The sequence below is a fragment of the Podarcis liolepis genome, assembly GCF_965112155.1.
Source record: "Podarcis liolepis genome assembly, chromosome: 10".
NCBI classification, from domain to species: domain Eukaryota; kingdom Metazoa; phylum Chordata; class Lepidosauria; order Squamata; family Lacertidae; genus Podarcis; species Podarcis liolepis.
This window is the reverse complement of record NC_139562.1, coordinates 61,805,732-61,828,638: the sequence shown is the minus strand read 5'-3', so window position 1 is coordinate 61,828,638 and position 22,907 is coordinate 61,805,732. Positions and strand designations below refer to the sequence as shown.

Below are 22,907 nucleotides of genomic sequence, written 5' to 3'. Positions count from 1 at the left end.
TTTTTGCAGAGGTCCATTTAAAAAATATTTCAAGACATCCTGTATTAGAAACAAGGTGGTGGATTTTTATTTTCTTTCTTTTGCGCTGGTGGTGGTGGGAGGCCCCAGGGATTACCTGATGGAACATTGTATTGTATAGCTATCACCTCTCCAATGATAGCCTTAGATGCCTTCATTTACAGGCTGTATTTTACTGGTACCATTCCGTTCCTTGCACCAAAATTTCAAGCTCTGGTATACCGCATTTTTCGCTCCATAGGGTGCACTGGACCATAGGGTGCACCTAGTTTTTAGGGGGGGGGGAATAAAGAAAAAAAAATTCCCCCCTAGCCCCAAAGAGCAAAGAAGCCAAGACAGCCAGCGGGATCCATCCTGGATGGATCCATCCATTCCTCCTTAGCCACGCACAACCTCTCCAGCCGGGAGAGGCTGCGTGCGGCTTTGGCAGAAGCCAAGAAGTGCTCCGAAGGTTTGCAGATAGCTGCCTGAAGCCCAGGGAGCGCAGTGGGAGTTGGCACTGTGCTCCCCGGGCTTCAGGCTGCTATCCATAAGCCTTCAGAGCCCGGCGGGAACTCCCACCGCACTCCGAAGGCTTGCGGATAGCTTCCTGAAGCCTGGAGAGCGAGAGGGGTCGGTGCGCACCGACCCCTCTTGCTCTCCAGGCTTCAGCAAAAGCCTGCATTCGCGTCATAGGACGCACACACATTTCCCCTTCATTTTTGAAGGGGAAAAAGTGCGTCCTAAAGAGCGAAAAATACGGTAATTCAATATCTGTCTTCAGGATAATCCATCTAAATAAAACAAATAAGTGCAAAATAAACTTTCCAAATAATGTTAAAGTGTTTGATCCAAAAGGCTATGCACAGTATTCTGCAAATGCATTGGAGCTTCCTAGCTCCTTTCATTGCAAGTGTACTATCTCTCACTCTGTCATTCAAACACACACATACACACACACACACACACACACACACACACACTTTTCTCCATTCTGCCTCCTTGCTTTTGGAAGTCACAGGACCCTTCAGGATTCTTCATGCTGTGAAATGCTGCAAAGATTGGCAGCCCCAATCCGTACAAGCAGAAGGTTTTTTTCTGCCTGTGCATAGGACTCTGGTGTCAGTGAAGTGTACTTGTTTTAGTTTATGCTATGCTGTGTTACACCTGTGACTGATGGATAGTTGTTTGAACGTGAATTAAGGAGTGGCTCACTATTTCAAATATATATAGTGAAAGTAGGAAGTGGCATGCCCAATGAATCATTAATCTCTCCAATAAACAAATCTGCATTCAAAGCTTGCTATTGCTTGAAGGACTGGTTCACATTCTGCACACTTCTGAAAGCACAAGTGCTTTGTTCTCCCTTTGCTTCTGCCAGTCCTTAGCTGCAGGAAAGCAAACCAGAAGCTAGCTTTCCATTATGCATGAACCAGAAGTAATGGTTTGTTCCCTGCTCCCACACAAGCCATGAGCAGTATGGCTGGGCGATATATCATCCAAAACAGTTTTGAAGTCCATGTAATGATACTGGTTTCATAATTTTTAACCGGGCAATATATCATGAATCATGATGTGTGTTAGGGCTGGGCGATATATATCGTCCAAAACCTGTTTGAAGTCCATATTGTGATACCAGTTTCATAATTTTTTACCTTGCAATATTTTACAAACTGTGATGTGTGTGTTTGTGTGCTGTGCAAAAATCACAATGTAGGAAAAACCGTGAAGCCATCCAATGCCTCTACATAGCTCCATACTTATTTCAGACATTGTGATATATTGCTACATTGCATTGTTTAGCTGGTGATATATCACGGTGTTGAAAGGGCAGCCTTAATGAGCAGTATGCAAATATTTGTTTTTGGCTTACACTGTGTGGTGTGTTTGCGAGTTCGGGCAAATGACAACCACTGGTTTGTAAGTAACTTGAAGCCACCCTCCAATTTCTTCTCCAGAGTGCTGAAGGCAAAAACAAAGCACAGTATTTCAATCAACATGCTCCAACACATTGTTTGATCACTTAATACCAGGCCAATTCCCAAGAGACTGCGATCTACTCACAGAGTTAAAAACTGGCAGTGATCTACCCCTTTTTGAGGGGTTCAGGTCAAAGTTTATGAGCTTTTTTTTTTAGGAAGGGGGAAGGCCCGTTTTTGGGGGGGAGCAGGGCAAAAATGATGAGCTTTTTTAGGGCAGTCAAACTTGTTGAGTTTCTTTGGGGGGAGACAGTGATCTACCTGTGATCTACCACAGACATTCAGTGATCTACCAGTAGATCATGATCTACCTGTTGGACGTGCTTGCTTTATACCATAGTTTATTTTAAACTATGTTTTAAAATGACATGTGAACTGGACTGTAGACAGGCTCACCGATCATCTGTTCAAGTTACTAATGAATGTACTGCATATTACATGCTGTTAGTCTTTTCCCCCTTTTATTTAATATCAGGCAAAATGTGTTATGCATGCATTTTTATCAGCGCAATATTTACATCGACTTCAATGTCCCTTACTCCCAAGTAAGCGTGCATAGGATTTAAGCAATGCTGTCACCAGGGAGGCTTTTATGTTGCCATCACTAAATAGCTTCAGGTTTCAGGTGAAAACATTCCTCTTCAACCAGGCCTTTGACTTTTAACAGTATATAGCCTTTTAGAGTGGATGGGATATTTTAACGTTTTTCTTTTCATTTCTGGTTTTAACGTTTTATGTGTTTTTAAGAAATGACTTCCTGCCCGAGGCAAAAAATGCAACACATAAATGGAATAATAATAATAAGTGGAAAAACTACTATTTATTGTTAAGAAATGGGCTTGTTTGTGTCTTGTGTGAGTAGAAAAATGCTTCTGAAACCTTGCCGAATTATTCTGAATATACCTGCCCTGCTGCAACTCCCTGTTTCTCATCCCAAGTCATTAGACAAGGGCTCTCAACCCTCAGGAGCAGCTTCGGGGTGGTTGTAGTAGTCAGGAAAGCCCTATTGTACAAGCAGATTTTCTCTGACAGTTCTCTGGATCCAACTCATTTTGAATTCCAGTGACCAGCAAACCAGTAAATATATCATGCTACTAGATCACACTATACCTCTGTTTCTTCAGATACTGTTAAACTACAATCTTCATCACTTCTAGCCATTGTGGCCAGTAGTCAGGGATGATGGGAGTTGTAGTACAACAACATCTGGGTAGCTAAGGGTGGGGAAGGCTGACTTAATGACAGCACACACATCTGTTTAACTGCAGGGATGTTTTATAAAATGAATTGTTAAGAGTTTTCTTAAATTACAAAAATGTGTGGAGTTCTTACTGTGGTCTTATGAAAGTATTTTGTTTCATAGTTTTTAAATGCCTTCAAGATACTACATTTAATTTTTATCATAGAAACCACCTAGTAGGTAAAAAAAATGTTTCTCCGTTTGTCTTTCCTGTTTTCATATTAAAATATACAATTTCATCTTACAATCATGCTTCTAATTTTAGGTAATCAGTACCAAATGAGGAGGAAAGGAAGATGTCATCGAGTATCTTCAGCAAGACACTCTTCTTCTCCATGCAGTATTAAACACTCCCCTACTAGAGAAACTTTGACCTATGCCCAGGCTCAAAGGATGGTAGAAATAGAAATTGAAGGGCGATTGCACAGGATCAGTATCTTTGAACCCCTGGAAATTATATTAGAAGATGATCTTACAGCCCAAGAATTAAGTGAATGCAACAGCAATAAAGAAAATAGCGAAAGGCCACCAATCTTTCTGAGAACAAAGAGGCATAGAAACAACAAAGTTAAAAAGAAAAATGAAACGTCTCCGAGTGCGCATGGCATCCCGTCTACAGCAAGTACTCTTCCAGAACCCAAAGTGCATATTGTTGAGTACAGTCCACCTTCTGCACCCCGGAGGCCTCCATCGTACTATAAATTTATTGAAAAGTCTTCGGAAGAACTTGATAATGAAGTGGAGTATGATATGGATGAAGAAGATTATGCGTGGCTAGAAATAATCAATGAAAAGCGAAAGAGTGATGGATTCTCGGTTGTATCGCAAAACATGTTTGAATTTCTTATGGACCGTTTTGAGAAAGAATCTTATTGTGAGACTCAAAAACAGGGTGAGCATCAGTCTTTAATTGATGAAGATGCAGTTTGTTGTATTTGCATGGATGGAGAGTGTCAGAACAGCAATGTAATTCTTTTTTGTGATATGTGTAACTTAGCAGTGCATCAGGAGTGTTATGGGGTGCCATATATACCTGAGGGCCAGTGGCTCTGCAGACAGTGTCTACAGTCCCGTTCACGGCCTGTAGACTGTGTACTGTGTCCAAACAAAGGAGGTGCCTTTAAAAAGACAGATGATGATCGATGGGGACATGTTGTTTGTGCTCTTTGGATTCCGGAAGTTGGATTTGCCAATACAGTTTTTATTGAGCCAATAGATGGAGTTAAGAACATTCCCCCTGCCCGATGGAAGTTAACATGCTACCTCTGTAAACAGAAAGGTGTTGGTGCCTGTATTCAGTGCCACAAAGCAAACTGCTACACAGCATTCCATGTTACGTGTGCTCAAAAAGCTGGTTTGTATATGAAAATGGAACCAGTGAAAGAATTAACTGGTAGTGGCACGACATTCTCAGTAAAAAAGACTGCATATTGTGATGTACATACACCACCAGGTTCCATTCGGAGACCTCTGAACATTTATGGAGAAGCTGAAATGAAAAATGGCCTCTATAGAAAAGAGGGCTCTGCCAAAACAAGGTCCACATCAAAGGTCAGAAAAAAGGCTAAAAAGTCAAAGAAGACACCGGCTGAACCCTGTACAGTTATGCCTGCAGTATCTGCTCCGTGTATCCCTCCTCAGAGGTAAGAAAAACATTAAAAGTCAATGCTTTATTTACCTTAATGGTACGTTAAAGATAAATTTGCTTTATTTTAATTTTCTTTTAGTTGTCAGCTTATTGATAGGGAATGAAACCTGCAATACTTTATGGCACTATTTGACAAACAAGTTAATAGAATTTTTTTAATCTTCTTACTCAGTAACTTAATGTTTTTGTAGAAGAGTGAGGATAGCTTTCAGAGTCATCATTGCTGTGGTTTGAGTTCACTTACCGTATTTTTCGCTCTATAGGACGCACCGCCCCATAAGGCGCACCTAGTTTTTTTGGGGGGGGAATAAAGGGGGGGAATTATTTTTCACCCAGGTGCGGGGCTGGGGTGGGGGAAGCCCAAGCTTCCCCCCGACCCCAGCCCCCAGAACAGGCAACTCTCCGCAAGCCGCGGGAGCCCAGCACCGGGCTCCCGCGCTTTGTGCAGAACTGCGCGAAGCCTGGGCGCGCTGAGCTCAGCGCACCCAGGCTTCAGCATGCAGGCAACTCCACAAGCCGCGGGAGCCCAGCGCCGGGCTCCCACGCCTTGCGGAGAGCTGCGTGAAGTCTGGGCGTGCTGAGCTCAGCGCGCCCAGGCTTCAGCATGCAGGCAACTCTCCACAAGCCGCGGGAGCCCAGCGCCGGGCTCCCACGCCTTGCGGAGAGCTGCGTGAAGTCTGGGCGTGCTGAGCTCAGCGCGCCCAGGCTTCAGCATGCAGGCAACTCTCCGGCGCAGGCTCCCACAGCTTGTGGAGAGCTGCGTGAAGCCTGTATTCGCCCCATAGGACGCACACACATTCCCCCTTCATTTTTGAAGGGGGAAAAGTGCGTCCTATAGGGCGAAAAATACAGTAAATTGAACAGGAAACCTTTAAATTATTTGCCTAGATCACAGGTGGACGGTCTGTAGCCTTTGACCTCATTTTATTCAGCCTTCAGTGTTTCTTGAAGCTGCCCCATCCCATCAACATTTCTTCTCTGCTCATACATTTCCTACTTACTCTTCTTTGTTTTTCAAAGTGTTCTTCCCCTCCTTATGTAGCTTCGGAGCAACTGCAAGTGGCAGTATTTCGCTTAATTTAAATTTATGTTTGTTTCTCTAAAGAAAATAAATTCCCCTGCTTGTATGGCTTGAGGAAATGGATGTCTGAGAACAAATGGATAGGCTTTTGCTGTTTGTGTGACCCATCGAAAGAATTACTTTTACTTGCTTTCCAAAACAACAGCTATTAATCTGTTGTTCTAAAAAGAACACAAAAAATCCCCTGTATGCTTATTTGAGAGCAACCCTTTCACAGTCCCATGAGACTTTCTTCTGAGTAGACTTGAACAGAATGGTCTTGATTCTCACATTGATCTAGTCAATGTTTCTAGTTCTACCCATCATCATCATCTCTGTTTCTGTCCACCACTGAAATGCAGCCCTGAAAAAGGGGTTGCCTACCCCTGTCCTACATCCTCAATTAGCAGTTAGAATTTATTTTATTTTCTGGGGTTCCCTGTTTTTTTCCAGCTATGCTATGTTAGTGGAGTTGGGTTTGTGAATCGGGGGGCTATTCAAGAGTGACTTCCTGTTTGTATGATGGTGTCAACCTCTAAACATTCAGAGGGGTTAAACACAAAACATCATGTATATATTTAAATAATTTCATGGAACTCATTAATTTTAGAAAGTAACCTTATTGTCTACATATTGCTTCTTTATATTTTAAAATTACAATTGTGCCTCGCAAGACGAAATTAATCCATTCCGCGAGTCTCTTCGTCTTGCGGTTTTTTCGTCTTGCGAAGCACGGCTATTAGCGGCGCTTAGCGGCTATTAACGGCTTAGCGGCTTTAAGAAAAAGGAAACAAACTCGCAAGAACTCGCAAGACGTTTCATCTTGCGAAGCAAGCCCATAGGGAAATTCGTCTTGCGGAACGACTCAAAAAATGGAAAACTCTTTCGTCTAGCGAGTTTTTCGTCTTGCGAGGCATTCGTCTTGCGGGGCACCACTGTATATCCTGCCTTCGTCCCCAGAGGAGCCCAGGGTACTTACTGTGTGTGATGTGATACCCACACTGGAAATGGAAGGTTGGGTGTTGCATACTTCTACTATTTCATATATTGACTTTGTTTATTTTGAGAAATTGATTCTTAAAGGCAACCCTAACAGGTGTAATATCTTGGGACATATTTGCCTCAACCCAGAAAACTACCGGGCAGACTATTTGATCTAATCTCGGTATTTTATCTGATGGTAGGAAGTGTTAAATATTTCCCTTTCCCCTGTGCTTTTAATAGTGTACTACTGCCTATGAAATAATTACATATACAGACCTATGGCCCAGATCCAAGTCTGATTGTATTCAGGGAGGTTGGGAGGGTTGCCAATCTTGCTTTTGATTTATAGCTCCTAATTCTGAATTTAAATTTACTCTTGATGGTTCCCAACCTTCAGGAGCAGTGGAATAGGCACTTGGAGAGAGAGAGTGAGGGTTACATTAGGATGGGTGGCCAAAAAAACCACTTTGTATATGTGCATGTGCAGTTCTTTGGATGCTATATGCGGTTCTAATACCTTCATATATCCCTTGAATAAAATTAGTGAAGTTACATGCAGAAGTGTAAGGAGAATTGTTTCTAATAACAGTTTTAGCACTCATCTGTAAATTTGTTTTCCCAAAAAAATATTTTGGCTAATTACTAGAAGGTTATTTCTGTCTCAACATTCCTAATGCAATCCCCTATTATCCAGATTGGCATGCCATGAAGAAGAAAAAACTAGTGGAAATAAGATGCACCTGTTGGTACTTAGATGAAGCAAACACAGCTGGCATAGTAATAGAAATATAGCAGTCTGATACATCATCAAACTTGTAAATGGCAACTTGCCTGGATCTTATATCAGTTGAGAATTATCTCTAGGCAACCAGGTTAATTGAAAGAGAGTTGATTCTTTTTTTAGTATTACACAGTCAAATGTGACTTAACAGGTATGTGTTTGGACATGTGGTACTATAAGTCTTGTAAACTTGCTTCCCAGGCTTCACTACATAACTTCAGTAGCAAAACTGTTAAATAATTTAATCAAAGAAAGGAATTCAATGAATATGTATTGATTTGTCAAAGGTATGTCTTAGGGTATGTATGTAGTTCAGGCTCTTTCTTTTCTTTTTTGGTCTTTATTGTGAAACATTCCACAAGGAAATAACAGGTGAAAATAACATTCTAGCTATTTCAGGTTTGTAAGATTTATGTAACTGTTTATAATACCCTGGTACTAAAAGTGTGACTATCTCTAAGTACCTAAAAGAATTTTCAGTTAGTGTTTCTTGGAGAGCAGTCCCTTACCCCCAGTACATGGTAAAACTTTTGAAATCTAGGGGAATTCCAAAACAAGTTTGCGATGTAACATAGGTGTGTCATCCAAAATAAAGGGGGGGGGGGACACCTGGCTTTCCTGAAGTTCTTTTTACACCAGCCCATGTAAATGTTGGTATCATTTCAAAACAACATTTCCGATTCAGAAGTATTCCATTTTCTTTCTTAATCAAAATATGCAGCGCTGAGTTACAAAAATTAATATGTTTGTTTCCCCCCTATGCTTTAGATTAAATAAAATTATGAATCAGGTGGCTATTCAGCGAAAGAAGCAATTTGTTGAAAGAGTACATAGTTACTGGTTACTTAAAAGGTTGTCCAGAAATGGTGTCCCTTTATTGAGAAGACTGCAGTCTAGTTTGCAGTCACAAAGAAACACACAACAGGTATGTATCTTCCGTAATTTCCAGCATAATTAAACTGCTCATGTGATTTGAGTTGATAATATATGGCATAGGTAGCTAGGAACAGTATAATTGTGTATTAAGTGAAAATGAAGATGAGATTTTAATTCCTATCTTTGTTCTATCAGAGAAAAATAGTATACCTGGAATTGTAAGTAACTTCACAGGCTAGCTGGACTCAAAATTATTCTTGAAATGCTTGCTAGAAGCCACTGTTAGCTGTAGAGTTAAGAGCAGAATAACATAGAAACTACTACTTTTCTTTCGTAAGAGGGAAGATGATGAAGAAACACAAGCCTTAAAGGAGAAGTTGAAGTACTGGCAAAGGCTCCGTCATGATCTGGAGAGAGCACGGCTGCTGATAGAACTTATACGAAAACGAGAAAAGTTAAAAAGAGAACAGGTATATGAGTAATTTCTTTTATTAGGATTTTGAAGGGAAACGTTGCCGAGTCAGGATTGATTCAAAGGATACATACTCGGGGACCCACAAATCTTGGGTGGCCTTGGTAGCCGCCAGAATTTATGGTTACCAGAAACCTGCTCTTCTCATAATGAGTGAGGGGTGGGATCCCCTTGTATCTGACATCACACTATGTGGAGGACATCTCCGAAGCACAGTGAAATGTCAGGAAGAACCCCTTTTTCAAATTCTAATCTCCAGGGTTTTTTTAAGCGTGTCATGCTCCATTTCTGAAACACTTTGGACGCCCACAAAGTGAATGTGCATGAATCCTACCCTCTTCCCAATCTTAGAGCTTTGGGGATCAGAGATCTCATGCATTTGTACTGTGCTTGCTCATAGAATTGGAAGGTACCCCAAAGATTGCCTAGCAAACCTAGCGCTGCATCCCAGATGGCTGGCCATCCAGCGTTGAAACACTTTAATGAATGAGAGTCTACCTGCCAAGACTCTTTGTTCTACTGTCAAGCAGTTTGCATTGTCAGAAAGTTGTTTCCTAATGTTTAGATTAATTCTGTCCCGTCCCCCGTCCCCCCCGCTTTGTAATTTGAACCCATTGTTTTTGGGTCCTGCCTATTAGAGCAACAAAAGACAAATTTGCTGTTACTTATGTAATGGCCATCTTCAAATATTTGACTACGGCTATCGTGCCATTTTTTTAAAGTCTCTTCTCCAAGCTAAATATACCCAGCTCCTTCAACCTTTCCTAATAGGACTTAGTCTCAAGATCCCTTACTTTCTCTGTAGGTATTCTTTGTGCATGTTTCAAGGCAACGTGGAACAGCCTTAGAGCACCTTGGTAGCGTGGGGTAACTGGGAAGGCTCCAGACTTTGAAAGAGCACCATGATTATGTGTCGTGTTTTCATTGGTATACTCTTTAATGTTACCCATGGCTCTATGTTAGTTGTATTGCCAAAAGCACACGGGGTTTTGTAATTAAGCTGTAAACATTGCCAGATATAGGCAAATAAATTTTTTCCTGTGTTATTGCACATTGAACATACATCACATTTAAGCTGCAGTCCTGTGTACACTTACTTTGTGAGTAAGCACCATTAAACATGTTGGAATTTATTTCTGTATACAGTTGCTTAGGATTGATAAATTCAATTTTTCACACTTGCAGTCTGCAATCGTATCCATGAATGAAATGGGCTCTGTTTGTCTTCCATTGCATAGATCAAAGTGGAACAGGTTGCCATGGAACTTCAGCTAACTCCATTTACTGTACTACTACGGTCAGTTCTAGACCAACTACAGGAAAAGGATTCTGCTCGCATATTTGCTCAACCAGTGAATCTTAAAGAGGTGAAACTTTAATATTTCTGATACAGTTGATCAGTTTTGTATTGAAGCGCTAGCTTGGTAGTCATAGGTGTCATGGAATTTCATTAGTAGATAGGTAGCCGTGTTGGTCTGCCATAGTCAAAATAAAAAATTCCTTCCAGTAGCACCTTAAAGACCAACTAAGTTAGTTCTTGGTATGAGCTTTCGTGTGCATGTGTATCTGAAGAAGTGTGCATGCACACGAAAGCTCATACCAAGAACTAACTTAGTTGGTCTTTAAGGTGCTACTGGAAGGAATTTTTTATTTTGACTATGGCAGACCAACACGGCTACCTATCTACTACTGGAACCATGGAAGGCACCACATTGAGCCGCATGAAATGGAAGTGTGTATCTGAAGAAGTGTGCATGCACACGAAAGCTCATACCAAGAACTAACTTAGTTGGTCTTTAAGGTGCTACTGGAAGGAATTTTTTATTTTGACTATGGAATTTCATGCAGGTGAGTGAGTAACCTGGCTGAGGATGGACAGATCACTCCATTTCTCCTCTGCACTCAGCATAGAGATTGAGGGAGTTGCCAGAGGAGAAAAGTCCCCCTCTGCCATCAGCATGGAAATACACTGCAGGATGTGGAACCTGGTATCACCAGACTTGCACATGAAGGATAAAATGCTTTAATTTGCAAACAATAAAATGTTAATACCTTCATTTTCTAGACTTTGTGAAAGCATAAATATAAAAATAATTATTTTGTTAAAATTAAACATTAAAGGAGGAATCCAGTATCTGTTGGTGCAAGGATTTCTGCTCCTGCTAGTGCAACTGTTTAGTTCAATCCAGCCCTAATATTTGATTCTTAAAGCAGGTGATAGCATTTAATCATACAAATCTCAGAAGAGTACTTTAGATTATTTTCTAGCTTAAATATTAAAATTAATTTGTCTGCGCCCAGGTCACTTTAAAATAAAGGCTGCCTTTAAAAGTAGATTAAGGGAACAGAAGTTTGGAAAGTACAAAGCTTCAAATTATCAAGGTCACAAACGTACACATTTATACATTTCTATGTATTTCACTGAGTTAATATTTTTAGGAAGAAATTAAGTAATTTTTGCTTTCTGTTAATATTTATATTTCTGCTTCAATCAAAGAGCAAAGAATATATATATATATTTTCTTAAAAAATATACTTGCAGGTTCCAGATTATTTGGATCATATTAAACATCCCATGGATTTTTCTACTATGAGAAAACGGTTGGATGCCCAAGCTTATAAAAATCTCAACGAGTTTGAAGAAGATTTTAACCTTATCATTGAAAACTGTATGAAATACAATGCAAAAGATACAATATTCTATAGAGCTGCTGTGCGGTTAAGAGATCAAGGAGGTATTGTTCTGCGACAAGCTAGAAGAGATGCGGAGGCAATTGGGTATAATAACGAAACTGGAATGCACTTACCTGAACGGCCTAAACTTGAATCTCCTCCACCTTTTACCTGGGAAGATGGTAAGGACGCATCAGAATGAACGCTGATATAATATTTTCAGGTTATTGAGTGGGTCAATTCTTGTTCAGAATTCTTGAAGCCTTTTAAACAAGGTGTGTTTCTCACACAAAGCTCATCTTTGCCTATAGCACTAAGCCCCGAAATGTGGTTTATTAAAATCTACTGTGCATGAGCTGTGTGCAACCCAAGCATTCCTATGTCACTCCTCTTCTTTCACAAGTGGAAAGAATCTATGAAGTGGAAAGTTTGATGTTATATCCAAACCCAGCATGTAATGTTAAGTACAAGCCACAATTTATAGCCAGCTTTAAATGATGGTTGTTGGCTTAGCCATTAAAACAACAACAACATGATCTCAGGTTCGAAACACAAAAGCTAGGACCTTTGTGATTTGGTTAGCCGCTTCATTCCCAGGAACAAAGGAGTGAAGTTAGGCAGCGTATGCAGTGTGGTTCGATAAATGAAGCTTCATGGCTTAGCAGTATATGCAATTGGTACCAAAGTGAGGCGCTTTAGGGATATGGCAAGGGTTTCCTGCACTTGTGGCATCGTGGGGACTGCTGTAATGTAGACAGCCCTATCACAAATTATTTGCATCTCCGCGATTAAAGATCATTTTGTGATGTGAAGCAGGAGGACTGCTCTTAGGAAAGTAAATACTGAAATCCTATTGTTTATTTGCATGTTTTGTGGACTCTGCTTCTGGAATGTAGGTGTTGCAATAGGAAAAAAGTGTTGGACAGTAAAAAAAAAAAACTTAGAAGAGCATAATAAAGCAAAATAAAAAATAATTTAGAGTAGAAAAAAGGCAAAATATTTTAACATGGGAGGTTAAACTAGGGGTGAATGGATTTTCCTCATTTCATTCTGGATTCCTTCCACAGATTAACTGACAGTGCCTCTTATGTTTGTCTTCCAGTTTATAGTGAATTTCTAGAACATGTACTATTTGCCTTTGCCACAGCTTCCTGTTTCTACCATTAATTTGCATAATTTTCCCATCTACTCACTCCTACCTCGATATGATTTATATTCCTGCCTGTATCATAATTATCATTCTGGCCTCCTAGGAAAAGAAAGGAATCTTGATTTCAGCTTCTGCACATACAGAAGCAATTTTTAATGTATATGTCGAGAGGGTTAATTAAACCTGTGGTAGGCTTTCTTCCTTCAAAAGCATGTATGTAAACTAGCAGCAGTGCAATAGTAATCCATTTGTTATTATGCCGTGAGATTTGAGAAAAAGCACTTCTCATACATTCATATGAGATTTCGGGGATGGCAAAGAGAGTTTTTATAGCAATTCAAAAACACATACTCCCAGTGCAGAAGTCTTTACAAATCCCTGGAATGCAGAGTGGAAGAATAGCAGAAAGCAAATGTATCAGTGCTGTTTCATGACCTGTGCAAGGTAAATTTGAGTTGCTAAATCTGTGGAGAAATTCACAGGGAGGGAAATGCTGCATACAGGCTTACACATAGAATTTGTTTCAGATTGGATGGCCAAATACATTAGTAGGTTTGATACAATAACTCATAAAGGCATTTTTGTGCCCTTCAGAACATAAAATTCATGTTCAGTTCATGTTGCAGAGGGGCTGGATGTGGAAAGTGAATGAGATCATCAGTAGAGCTTATGGAACTGCCAGGACAGTCTAAGCATTGAATATTTGACACTGCCATCTTGAATCATACCATTGGCTCATTTTTCTCAGTATTGTTCATTGTGATTAGCTGTAGCTCTCAGGTTTCAGGCATAGGTTTTGCCCAGCCCTGCTATTGAGGGTCCTTTCAAGTGGAGATGCCAGTGATTACACCTGGGTCCTTTGGCATGCAAAGTTAGTACAGTCGCACCTTGGTTGTTGAACGCCTTGGTACTCGTACGTTTTGGCACCCGAACGCCGCAAACCAGGAAGCGAGTGTTCCGGTTTGCGAACATTCTTTGGAACCCAAACATCCAACTGCTGCTTCTGCGGCTTCCAGTTGAGTGCAGGAAGCTCCTGCAGCCAATCGGAAGCCGCCCCTTGGTTTTCGAAGTTGAACAGACTTCCAGAATCTGTTCTAGAACCAAGGTACGACTGTACTTTGGAACATCTGCTTTGCATGTGGAACGTCCACTGCACAAGAGATTTCCTAGGGATGTTTTAATGATTTTAGTGAAAACTGCTGTTGGGACAATACCAGCTGCAGTGGGAGAACAGAATCCTACAATTTATCAAGTGTTTCTGCTGCACCCGTGTTACACTGTTTTAGCTGTGCTCTTAATGCTATAGGGTGGAAAACATTGTTCAAATGCCTATGTTTTTAACTTCAGTGGATAGGTTACTGAATCCTGCTAACCGAGTGCACATGTCTTTGGAAGAACAGCTGAAAGAGTTACTAGAAAAACTTGATCTCACCTGTGCAATGAAATCCAGTGGTTCTAGGAGTAAGCGAGCAAAGCTTTTAAAGAAAGAAATTAACTTGATTCGCATCAAGATAAGCCAGCAACAGCATCAGCCCTCTCAGATTGAATCAGGTATTGGAAGTTTTGAAGAAGAAAATGCAGTATTAGAACAAGAAGGCGAAGAAGGTAAGATCTGTTAATTTAAGCAAGTATTAATAAAAAGTTGATAGAAAGTTGATAGAAATTGCCACAATCCTTGAGTGAAAGGGGATAAGAAATTACTTAGTGTTATCAAAAGCCCTGCACTTCTGTATACTTTTGTAGGTTCTAAATACAAATGTAGGAATCGAAACTTAATTTGGTTAGTATATAATCAGAGGTGGGTTTTTTTCTCTTATGTTCCCTGCCCAGATTCCAAGAGTACCTTAATCCTACAATGAATGAATTACAAATAATTGCTTTTGAGTAAACATGTATAATATCAGAGTGATGCTGGCAGGATTGCACAGGGATTAAGAGATTTCAGAAAATCCATATTTGTGCATCCTTGCTCAGTTTCTTGCAGTGGTAAAATAAGTTGTTTTCCAGATAAACTAGAAATCACTATAATCCAGTTTAAACGGGAGCATATAGGAATGGAAAAAATAAGAGTAGATTGAAGAGGTGAGAATAATCTAATGTGCCTAAAGAAGCTTACTGTTGCACCTATCTGTTTCCAAGCGATTATCCAGTTTTTACATTACCGTATTTTTCGCTCTATTGGACGCACCGGACCACAGGACGCACCTAGTTTTTAGAGGGGGAAATCAAGGAAAAAAATATTATCCCCCCCCCAGCCCCAAAGAGCAATGGACAGGCTGTGCGCTTCCTCTTTAGCCTTGAGCAGCATCTTTAGCCTTGCACAACGGGATGGATCGTGTCCGCTGTCCACCGGGGCTGGACTAGATGACTCCTGGGGTTCCCTTCCAACTCTGCAATTCTGTGACCTCGGAAGGTGTTGGGGGTCTCCACCACTGGAGGCTTTTAAGCAGCGGTTGGGGGACCATCTGCCTGGCGTTCTTTAGCTGTGATTCCTACATTGTGAGGGGGCTGGGCTAGATGACCCTCGGGTGGCCCTCCCAACTCTATACAGTCCTACACTTCAGCGGCAGGAGATCCACAGCCACTTCACACAATGCCCACTCCCAATTTTCATTGGAGAGACATGTGGCTTCACTGTCTAGGTAGGTACCCCCCTACCTGCCACTCTTCCCTCACCCCACTTAAGCCGAGGGAATTCCTGCCCAGAGAAGCTCCCAGGTGAGGCAAGGGTTAAGATCTACCTCTGGTAAATGGCTTTGTATTCTCCCTCTTTCCCTTTTCTCTTCTTCTATGCTAGTTCCTTCTCTTGTGTTTTGTTTAATCTGTTTTTATTGTATACTAAAATAAAAGCTGCAAAGTTTCCTTTTTTATAATAATCACCCCCTCCAAACTAAAACATTAATCTAGATAAAAACACTGATCCAGAGGAAAATAAGGGGGTGGAGAAAGGACGAAAAAAGAGGTAGAGATAAAGAGATTTTTAAAAAGTTGGCTTCTTTAGCCTTGTGCAGCCTCCCGCGGCTGGAGAGGCGCGCACGGCTAAAGAGGAAGCCCGGGCAGCGAGCAGGATGGATCGTGCTCGCTGCCCGGGCTTCCTCTTTAGCCGTGCGCAGCCTCCCACGACTGGAGAGATTGCGCAAGGCTTTTCTAGAGGAGGGAGAAGGGACTGACTGGCCGCGTCAGTCCCTTCTCCCTCCTGGGGAAAAGCCCGCAAGAGCCGCACAAAGCTTGTGTGTGGCTCTTGGGGGCTTTTCCTGCTTGCCTCCTCCCCTGCATTCGCTCCATAGGACGCACAGACTTTCACCCTTAGTTTTTAAGACGGAAAAACTGCGTCCTATGGTGCGAAAAATACGGTACATAGAAAGTTGCATTTGTTGCAGTGGGCCTTCATATTTTCATTAGCGGCTAGTTTCTTTCCCTGCTGTCGCATTGGAAATTGCTCCCAATACACCCGATAAGGCGGTTGTTTATAGCTCAGGTGCACATGTTTGCTATGTCTACTGTCTTCACAGTCATGGCCATGCAGGTTTTATAGGTGAACTGCAAAAAAGGGGAAAAACAGAAAAATTAAAAGGTTGAGATGTGAATAAAGAATGTAGGCTGAATCCTTTTTTAAGTCAAAAATATGGAAAAAGGTTAAAATCCAGAGCAAGTTTAAATGGGGAGCTGCTTAGTATTTTCATTGTGTGTAGAAGCAAATTGCACGAGAGGAGAAACCTGTGGGAAGCGTTAAGTATCCTCAAAGTCACAAAAGCATCCGCTCAGTACTGTTGGTGTAAGATACTGACAAAATATTTCGGTAGAAATAGCTGTTTTCTCTATGTCCTCTTTCATTCTGCATGGAGTTTGTAGATAATGTGTATGGATTGTTAAGTGAGAGAAGCTCTTGTGCTTGAAAACAAAGGTGATAGACTTTATTGACCCAAAGAGCAGGCATTCTCCCAGGTAAATAATTCCTGTAAAGAATGTCAGAACGATGCTAAACTAAATAGTGGGGGGGGGGGGGAGATGAATTGGTAAAAGGAATGGTTTTTTAAAAAAATATATCCTCCAAATAGTCAGTGGGTGAAATTCAGTGTCATGTAAGCAGTCCACGGATCAGTCAGGTACACTACAGAATGTCATCCTTAGGGTTGGGTTCATTCTAAGCATGACTTAAGGCTGGAGCCAACCTATGCTATTAATGGGTTTTGCCATTAAGAGTTTTACTGATTTGAAACTGGTAACCGTAATTCTAAGCTGTTTTGCAATTCTTAATAATACATTAATTTAGCAAAGCTTTCAAAGCCCCCTGTTAATTCTCAACAGTTTCAGGCTCCAAAAGTGTTTTTTAAAAAAACAAACTAACTGAAAAAGTTTAAACAGGTAAGGTGGCTATATTACTCAGCTTACTGTATTTGAAGTACTTTTATAAACAGCTTACGTCATGAAACGCTATGCAATTTGAAAGCTAATAGTATTTTAGAGGCTTAAAACTTTGGCACAAATTGGAATTCTTAAGATTCAATCCACAATGCAAGAGTGAGTCCTTTGGCTCCAGTGGGACTCGCTATGAAATAAATACATTGAAGATTAGAGCCAATCTTTTCCACACTTACCCTATTCCCCTAAATCCAGGCACTAACTAGGACAGTTGGTTTAAAGTTTATGTGTTATACTTTGTATCAAACAACAATAATTATTGCGGGCTACATATTTGATACTAAGTTTTATGTAGTAGCTCTTATAACTATCAGTTTTCAAAAACCCAACTTTATTAATTTTTTCAGGAGATAAATCTCCCCCTAAACTTGAACCATCAGATGCATTACCTCTTTCTTCAAACTCGGAGACTAATTCAGAGCCACCAACCCTCAAACCTGTAGAACTCAATCCAGAGCAGAATAAACTTTACAAAAGAGTAAAATTTGACAATGAATTGTATAGTACTTCCATTCAGAAAGAAATAAATGGACACACTCCAGAACACTTACTTGACAGTAATCTCAGTGAGTCGACCGTTTCTGCTGTAGCTGAGTCATCAACTGATGTAAACAGACGTACTTCTGTTCTCTTCTGCAAATCGAAAAGTGTAAGCCCCCCAAAGTCTGCAAAGAACACTGAAACCCAGCCAACTTCTCCACAGCTAGGGACCAAAACCTTTTTGTCTGTAGTCCTTCCAAGGTTGGAGACACTACTGCAGCCCAGGAAAAGATCAAGGAGTGCTTGTGGAGATTCTGAGGTGGATGATGAGTCCCCTGTAAAGCGTTTGGATACAGGTAAACATTTGCTTCCATATTCTTTTTAAAGATAACATGGATAAATAATTATTGAATCCTTTTTTTTAAAAGCCCACATTAAATTGACAATATCAATGTACAACTTTATATTTGTAGAAGCCTGATACCTTCTGACATCTGATTAATTTGTTTTATCCATGTTGTCTAACTTCATATTCAGGGATGGTTGTTTTTTTCTTTTCCTTTACTGCTGTGATCTGCTCTTCTTTTAAATTAAATTGAATGTTAGATCTTTCTTCAAACCTTCTCCACTAATGAATCTGAATGCTTGCAGCCTAGTTAGCTATCTTTTATATGGCTACCTTTGTGTCTAATCATGAGAAGAATATACATGGATTCTGTTAAAGGTCAACTTTAGGATTTACATTCAAACCCAAAAAGGGTTGGACCAGTTCTTTTGTGCCATTCCCAGAAGCAGCCCTCTATTGAGTATAAAATGTAGTTCCCCCCTAAGTTTTATGCGTTGGATCCAAGCAGCCGTGTACGTTGCTTGCCGGGATTAAGCGTCATGGTTTTCCTTTGGTGCTCTAGCACTGGGAGTGCCCTTTGGATCCAATCCTATATTACACTGTGTGTGTGTGTGTGTGTGTGTGTGTGTGTGTGTGTGTGTGTGTTTCAGAGAAAATCCTCAAAGTTATGAATGAGATTAATCTGGAAAAAAGTTTTATTAGTGTTATGAATTATTATTATTTTTGAGTGATAGGTTCCTACAAAGCAAAGCAAATCCCTACTCTGCCACTCCGGCCAGGGCTTGGATGAAGAAGTGGTTTCCCCCCTACTCAACTGTGCCTGGGCTTTGCTGGCAGGAAGCGGAGCCCCCGTGGAGCTCTCCTTTATTCACCTGCCTGAATGGTGGTTATATGGAAGCTGTTGCTGGTGGTATCTAGTATAAAGCCCCCCCTAAAGGGGTGTCTGGGAAGGCAGAGGTGGCCTTGCTGGTGGTAAGTTGCGGATCTGGACCTGTTTGCTGTGCCAGCCTGGCGTGACAAACCATAAGGTTTTCCTGTCCATCTCCTTTCTTCCTGTGATGAAGATTGTGTGGGAGCAGGAAAGGAGATTTTGAGTCCGTAACATACAGCCAGTCTCTTAACCGTGGTCAGACAAGAGGGAATGTTATATCTGCATTGTGTCATTGAAAAAGTGTATCATTTTAAAAGGATCAGTTTGGTGATACAAAATACACAAACCACACTTGATTATGACGTGCTGCTGTTAATGTCAACTTTTCAAGCATTTGAGCAGCTTCTTGTTTTAAGCATAATAGTCTGACATTCATCTTTCATGTACTTGTTGTGTTAAGCAGGTTTATTTGTTTGCAGTGTAGAAAATAGTGGTGATTTACACTTTTCCCTTTGCGTGAAACGGCAAAAGCAGAAAGTAGCTTGGTGAACAGTGTTCGCTTTAGTGGTTCAAGCCATCAGACCTGATTCACAGCAAAGAGTTGTTCTGTTGAGCAAACCAGTAACAGTAGCAAACCAGATTTTCGGGATGTTACCCTTCAAGAAGCATATTCAGTAAACTTGTTGACTTCAGCTAATTATCTCTTTAAATTAGCCAACGAGATTGCTTTCCTTTCTACTGTTCTGCTTCCATGTTTTTCTTTTCTGTGGCCAGGAGTTCAGTTGAAGAGGCTGCGGTTGGCATACATTTTCAAGTATTAATTGTTCGGAGAATACTGCAGTATCAAATATGGGTTTAAATCCAGAGCAAGTTAGTCTTACTTGGGTCCTGTTGAAGGAAATGGAACTTAGATCCCATTGAACTCAGTGCAACTTATGTGCAGCTAACTACTTCTGGATGCATACAGTTGTGTTCTGCATCTCGATGGGGAATGTGTCACAGGAACAACTGTTTAATGGGCTTCCCCAACTATCACACACTATAGAATGCACTGTTTTTACCCACAAAGTCTATATTTGAGTTTCCACCCCCACCATTTCTCATTGCAGTTTCTAGAAATGTCAAATCAAACTGTGTTGACTAGCATTTGGTGGAGAGAGAGAAATGTCATTTGTAGTTAGTGCCTCTGTATGTTTCCATGTGTGTTTGTTTATTTAGTCATTTTTTCATTTATACACACACACATATACATAGATACAAACCCCATTTACCTGAATATCCACCAGAAGCATGTTCTTAGCCTGACTTGTTTTAGCAAATAGTAGCATCTAGTACAGGCTTCCTCAACCTCGGCCCTCCAGATATTTTTTTGAGACTACAATTCCCAGCATCCCTGACCACTGGTCCTGCTAGCTAGGGATCATGGGAGTTGTAGTCCAAAAACATCTGGAGGGCCAACATTGAGGAAGCCTGATCTAGTAGCTGCTTGATTTAGCTTTAAAGTCAATATTTTTACAAGTGGAACTCATTTTTCCTCGTGTCTAGAATGCCATCTGAACAAAGTTTACCTGTGCCTTTGTGTTTCATTATGCCTCTACACGCCTACGGAACCTCTAATGCAAGAGTATGCCACTTGCTAGTTTGTTTCTTGCAGCTCATTATGAACTCATAGCGGAGGGCCCCCCCTCCACTTTCTCCATATCTGTCCAGAATCTTCCTACTGAACAGGTTTTTTTTTTTTTTACTGAAGTTATAGCAAAGGTCCAGAAGCGCACAAGACCGTCAACCAGTGGTTCACAAACATTCCTTGGCTTACTGGCCAGCTATCATATGTAATTGCTACCAATCCCCTCTCCTGCGTCATCTGGCATTCACAGAATGCCTGGGTGGGTAGGCATTTGTGTGGAGGTAAGGGGGCCGGCAGTAAGAAATAGTGGAAGTGTCACCATTTACTTGGTAGGAACTTCTGCTATTTCTTACCTGCTCAAAAACTGCAATGGAAATTAGACTTGAGAGTAGCGATCGGTGTCGTGTTCTCTAGAGGCTCTTGCCGCTTCCTGGTGAGTGGCCTTGTTGATCTCTTTTGATCCCTTGTTGATCAGTTGCCTGGAACTTGGGTTGCAAGGACACCATCCGAGGAATCATGCCCTTTCCTTCCTACCATTGGAACGGTGAGTTTCTCTCTTCCTTCCTCTTCTCGGCCCAGCCTCCTCACGCTTTCCTGAGAAGTTCCAATTGTGCCGTTCCAGTTTCACAATGAGCACGTGAGGACACATAGTGCTGTTTCTTTTCTCTCCTCCCCGCCGCCCGCCTCACTACTACCCATGAAAGAGCAAAAGTGCCCCTAAAGTTGAGAAGCAGCAGGGGGAGAGAAGTGTTGGTGTCCCCCGCTTTTCAGAACTCCAATTTTTACTGTTGATTTTTTTTAATTAAAAAAAATCGCTCGGGTTGCGAATGTGATCCATGCGGGAAGCACATTCGCAACCCGCAATGCCGCGTCTGCACACATGCGGGTTGCGATTTGGCACTTTGTGCATGCGCAAGCGCCATAACCTGGAAGTAACCCGTTCCGGTACTTCCAGGTTCAGCGCAGTCTGCAACCCGAAGCATCTGTAACCCGAGGTATGACTGTACAGTGGTACCTCTGGTTAAGTACTTAATTCGTTCCGGAGGTCCGTTCTTAACCTGAAGACCACTTTAGCTAATGGGGCCTCCTGCTGCTGCTGCTGCGCTGCCAGAGCACGATTTCTATTCTCATCCTGAAGCAAAGTTCTTAACCCGAGGTACTATTTCTGGTTTAGCGGAGTCTGTAACCTGAAGCGTATGTAACCCGAGGTACCACTGTATAGGTAAATGTTTAATATATGTTTCCTGGCAAATGTTTTATATCACCTATTTTAAATAGTTGCAAAATCTAGAAAGCAGGGTCAGTTTATAATCCTAACCCAGAAATAAGTTTTTCCCTGATGGTATCAACTGAATATTCCCTTCTGAGGGAAAGAATAAGAAAATGCTATACAGCTTTTTTTATTATTTGTGTGTGTTTCTGTCCCATCTCTCTTATATAGAACTTTTTAAACCAGCTTCGTAAACCCATAAAATATTCAGGTAGTATTAGTTAATTGGCAAATGTTTCTTCTTTGCACTTAAATAGACCTTTTGTAAATACTGTTGTGCTTTGAGTAGAAGGATGGCACAGTGCAGTATTTTTTTGTCGAATAAAGCTGTTTCAGAGTGTCAACACTATTTCAAATAATCATCTTACAAGACTCTTCTAATGTATATTGTGGATGCAAATGACTTGCTGCTGGCCTTATTAAGAAAACTTCCGTAAAGCTGTCTTTCTAGATCCCTAGTGTTCATGCAATCTTTGATATCTGTTAGCAGAAAAAAAGCTCTTTCTAAGTGTTCTTATGACTGTTGATCAAAACTCAAGTTTAACTTAAGTATAAAATTGGCAGAAAAAAACTAATAGACTATCAACTATACTAGAGTATCTTACCTGGTTTTTGTTAGAAATATTGAAATGATAATGTTTCCAGTACTTTACTGAAAATGTAAGCAGGACAATTCTATAGCTATATCTCTGATGTGGAAAAGTAAAATCCATTATTTAATTGTGTGTGTAATGTAATTATTAAGGAAATACTGTGAGAGTGTTTTGGAAAGAATAACTCAGTTTATTTCTGAAATTGTGGAACTTGATGCCTTCTAGTCTGTTTTCTTATTTGTGGAGCAATTGACAGTAGCTGGAAACATTTCTAAAATGCTGCATAGAAATCTTAGGATCCAGCAATTAGCTGCAACGTATATTGTTTTCTTTGAACTACTTAACTATTGTACATGGTAAAAGCAAAATTTGGAATAAACAATTTAGTAGTTCCTTCACCCTAAGCCTACGATTCCCTTTTTAAAAAATTCTGTGTGC

General features: G+C 40.8%; 1 protein-coding gene across 5 annotated transcripts in view; it reads left to right on the top strand.

Moving 5' to 3' along the window:
* Positions 1–22,907, top strand: part of BRD1 (bromodomain containing 1) — a 44,294-nt gene that overhangs the window by 5,369 nt on the left and 16,018 nt on the right. For 3 of the 5 annotated variants that reach the window (XR_014516581.1, XM_083463354.1, XM_083463353.1), the window contains exons 2-8: positions 3,482–4,859; positions 8,458–8,614; positions 8,904–9,035; positions 10,276–10,404; positions 11,580–11,892; positions 14,208–14,465; positions 17,630–18,118. Coding sequence is in view for 4 of the 5 variants with exons in the window: in XM_083463354.1 (XP_083319480.1) it covers positions 3,496–4,859; positions 8,458–8,614; positions 8,904–9,035; positions 10,276–10,404; positions 11,580–11,892; positions 14,208–14,465; positions 17,630–18,118 (2,842 nt within the window). In the remaining variant the exon portion in view is untranslated. The remainder of the gene's footprint in view (positions 1–3,481; positions 4,860–8,457; positions 8,615–8,903; positions 9,036–10,275; positions 10,405–11,579; positions 11,893–14,207; positions 14,466–17,629; positions 18,119–22,907) is intronic. The other 2 variants (XM_083463356.1, XM_083463355.1) reach the window with 1 other exon arrangement.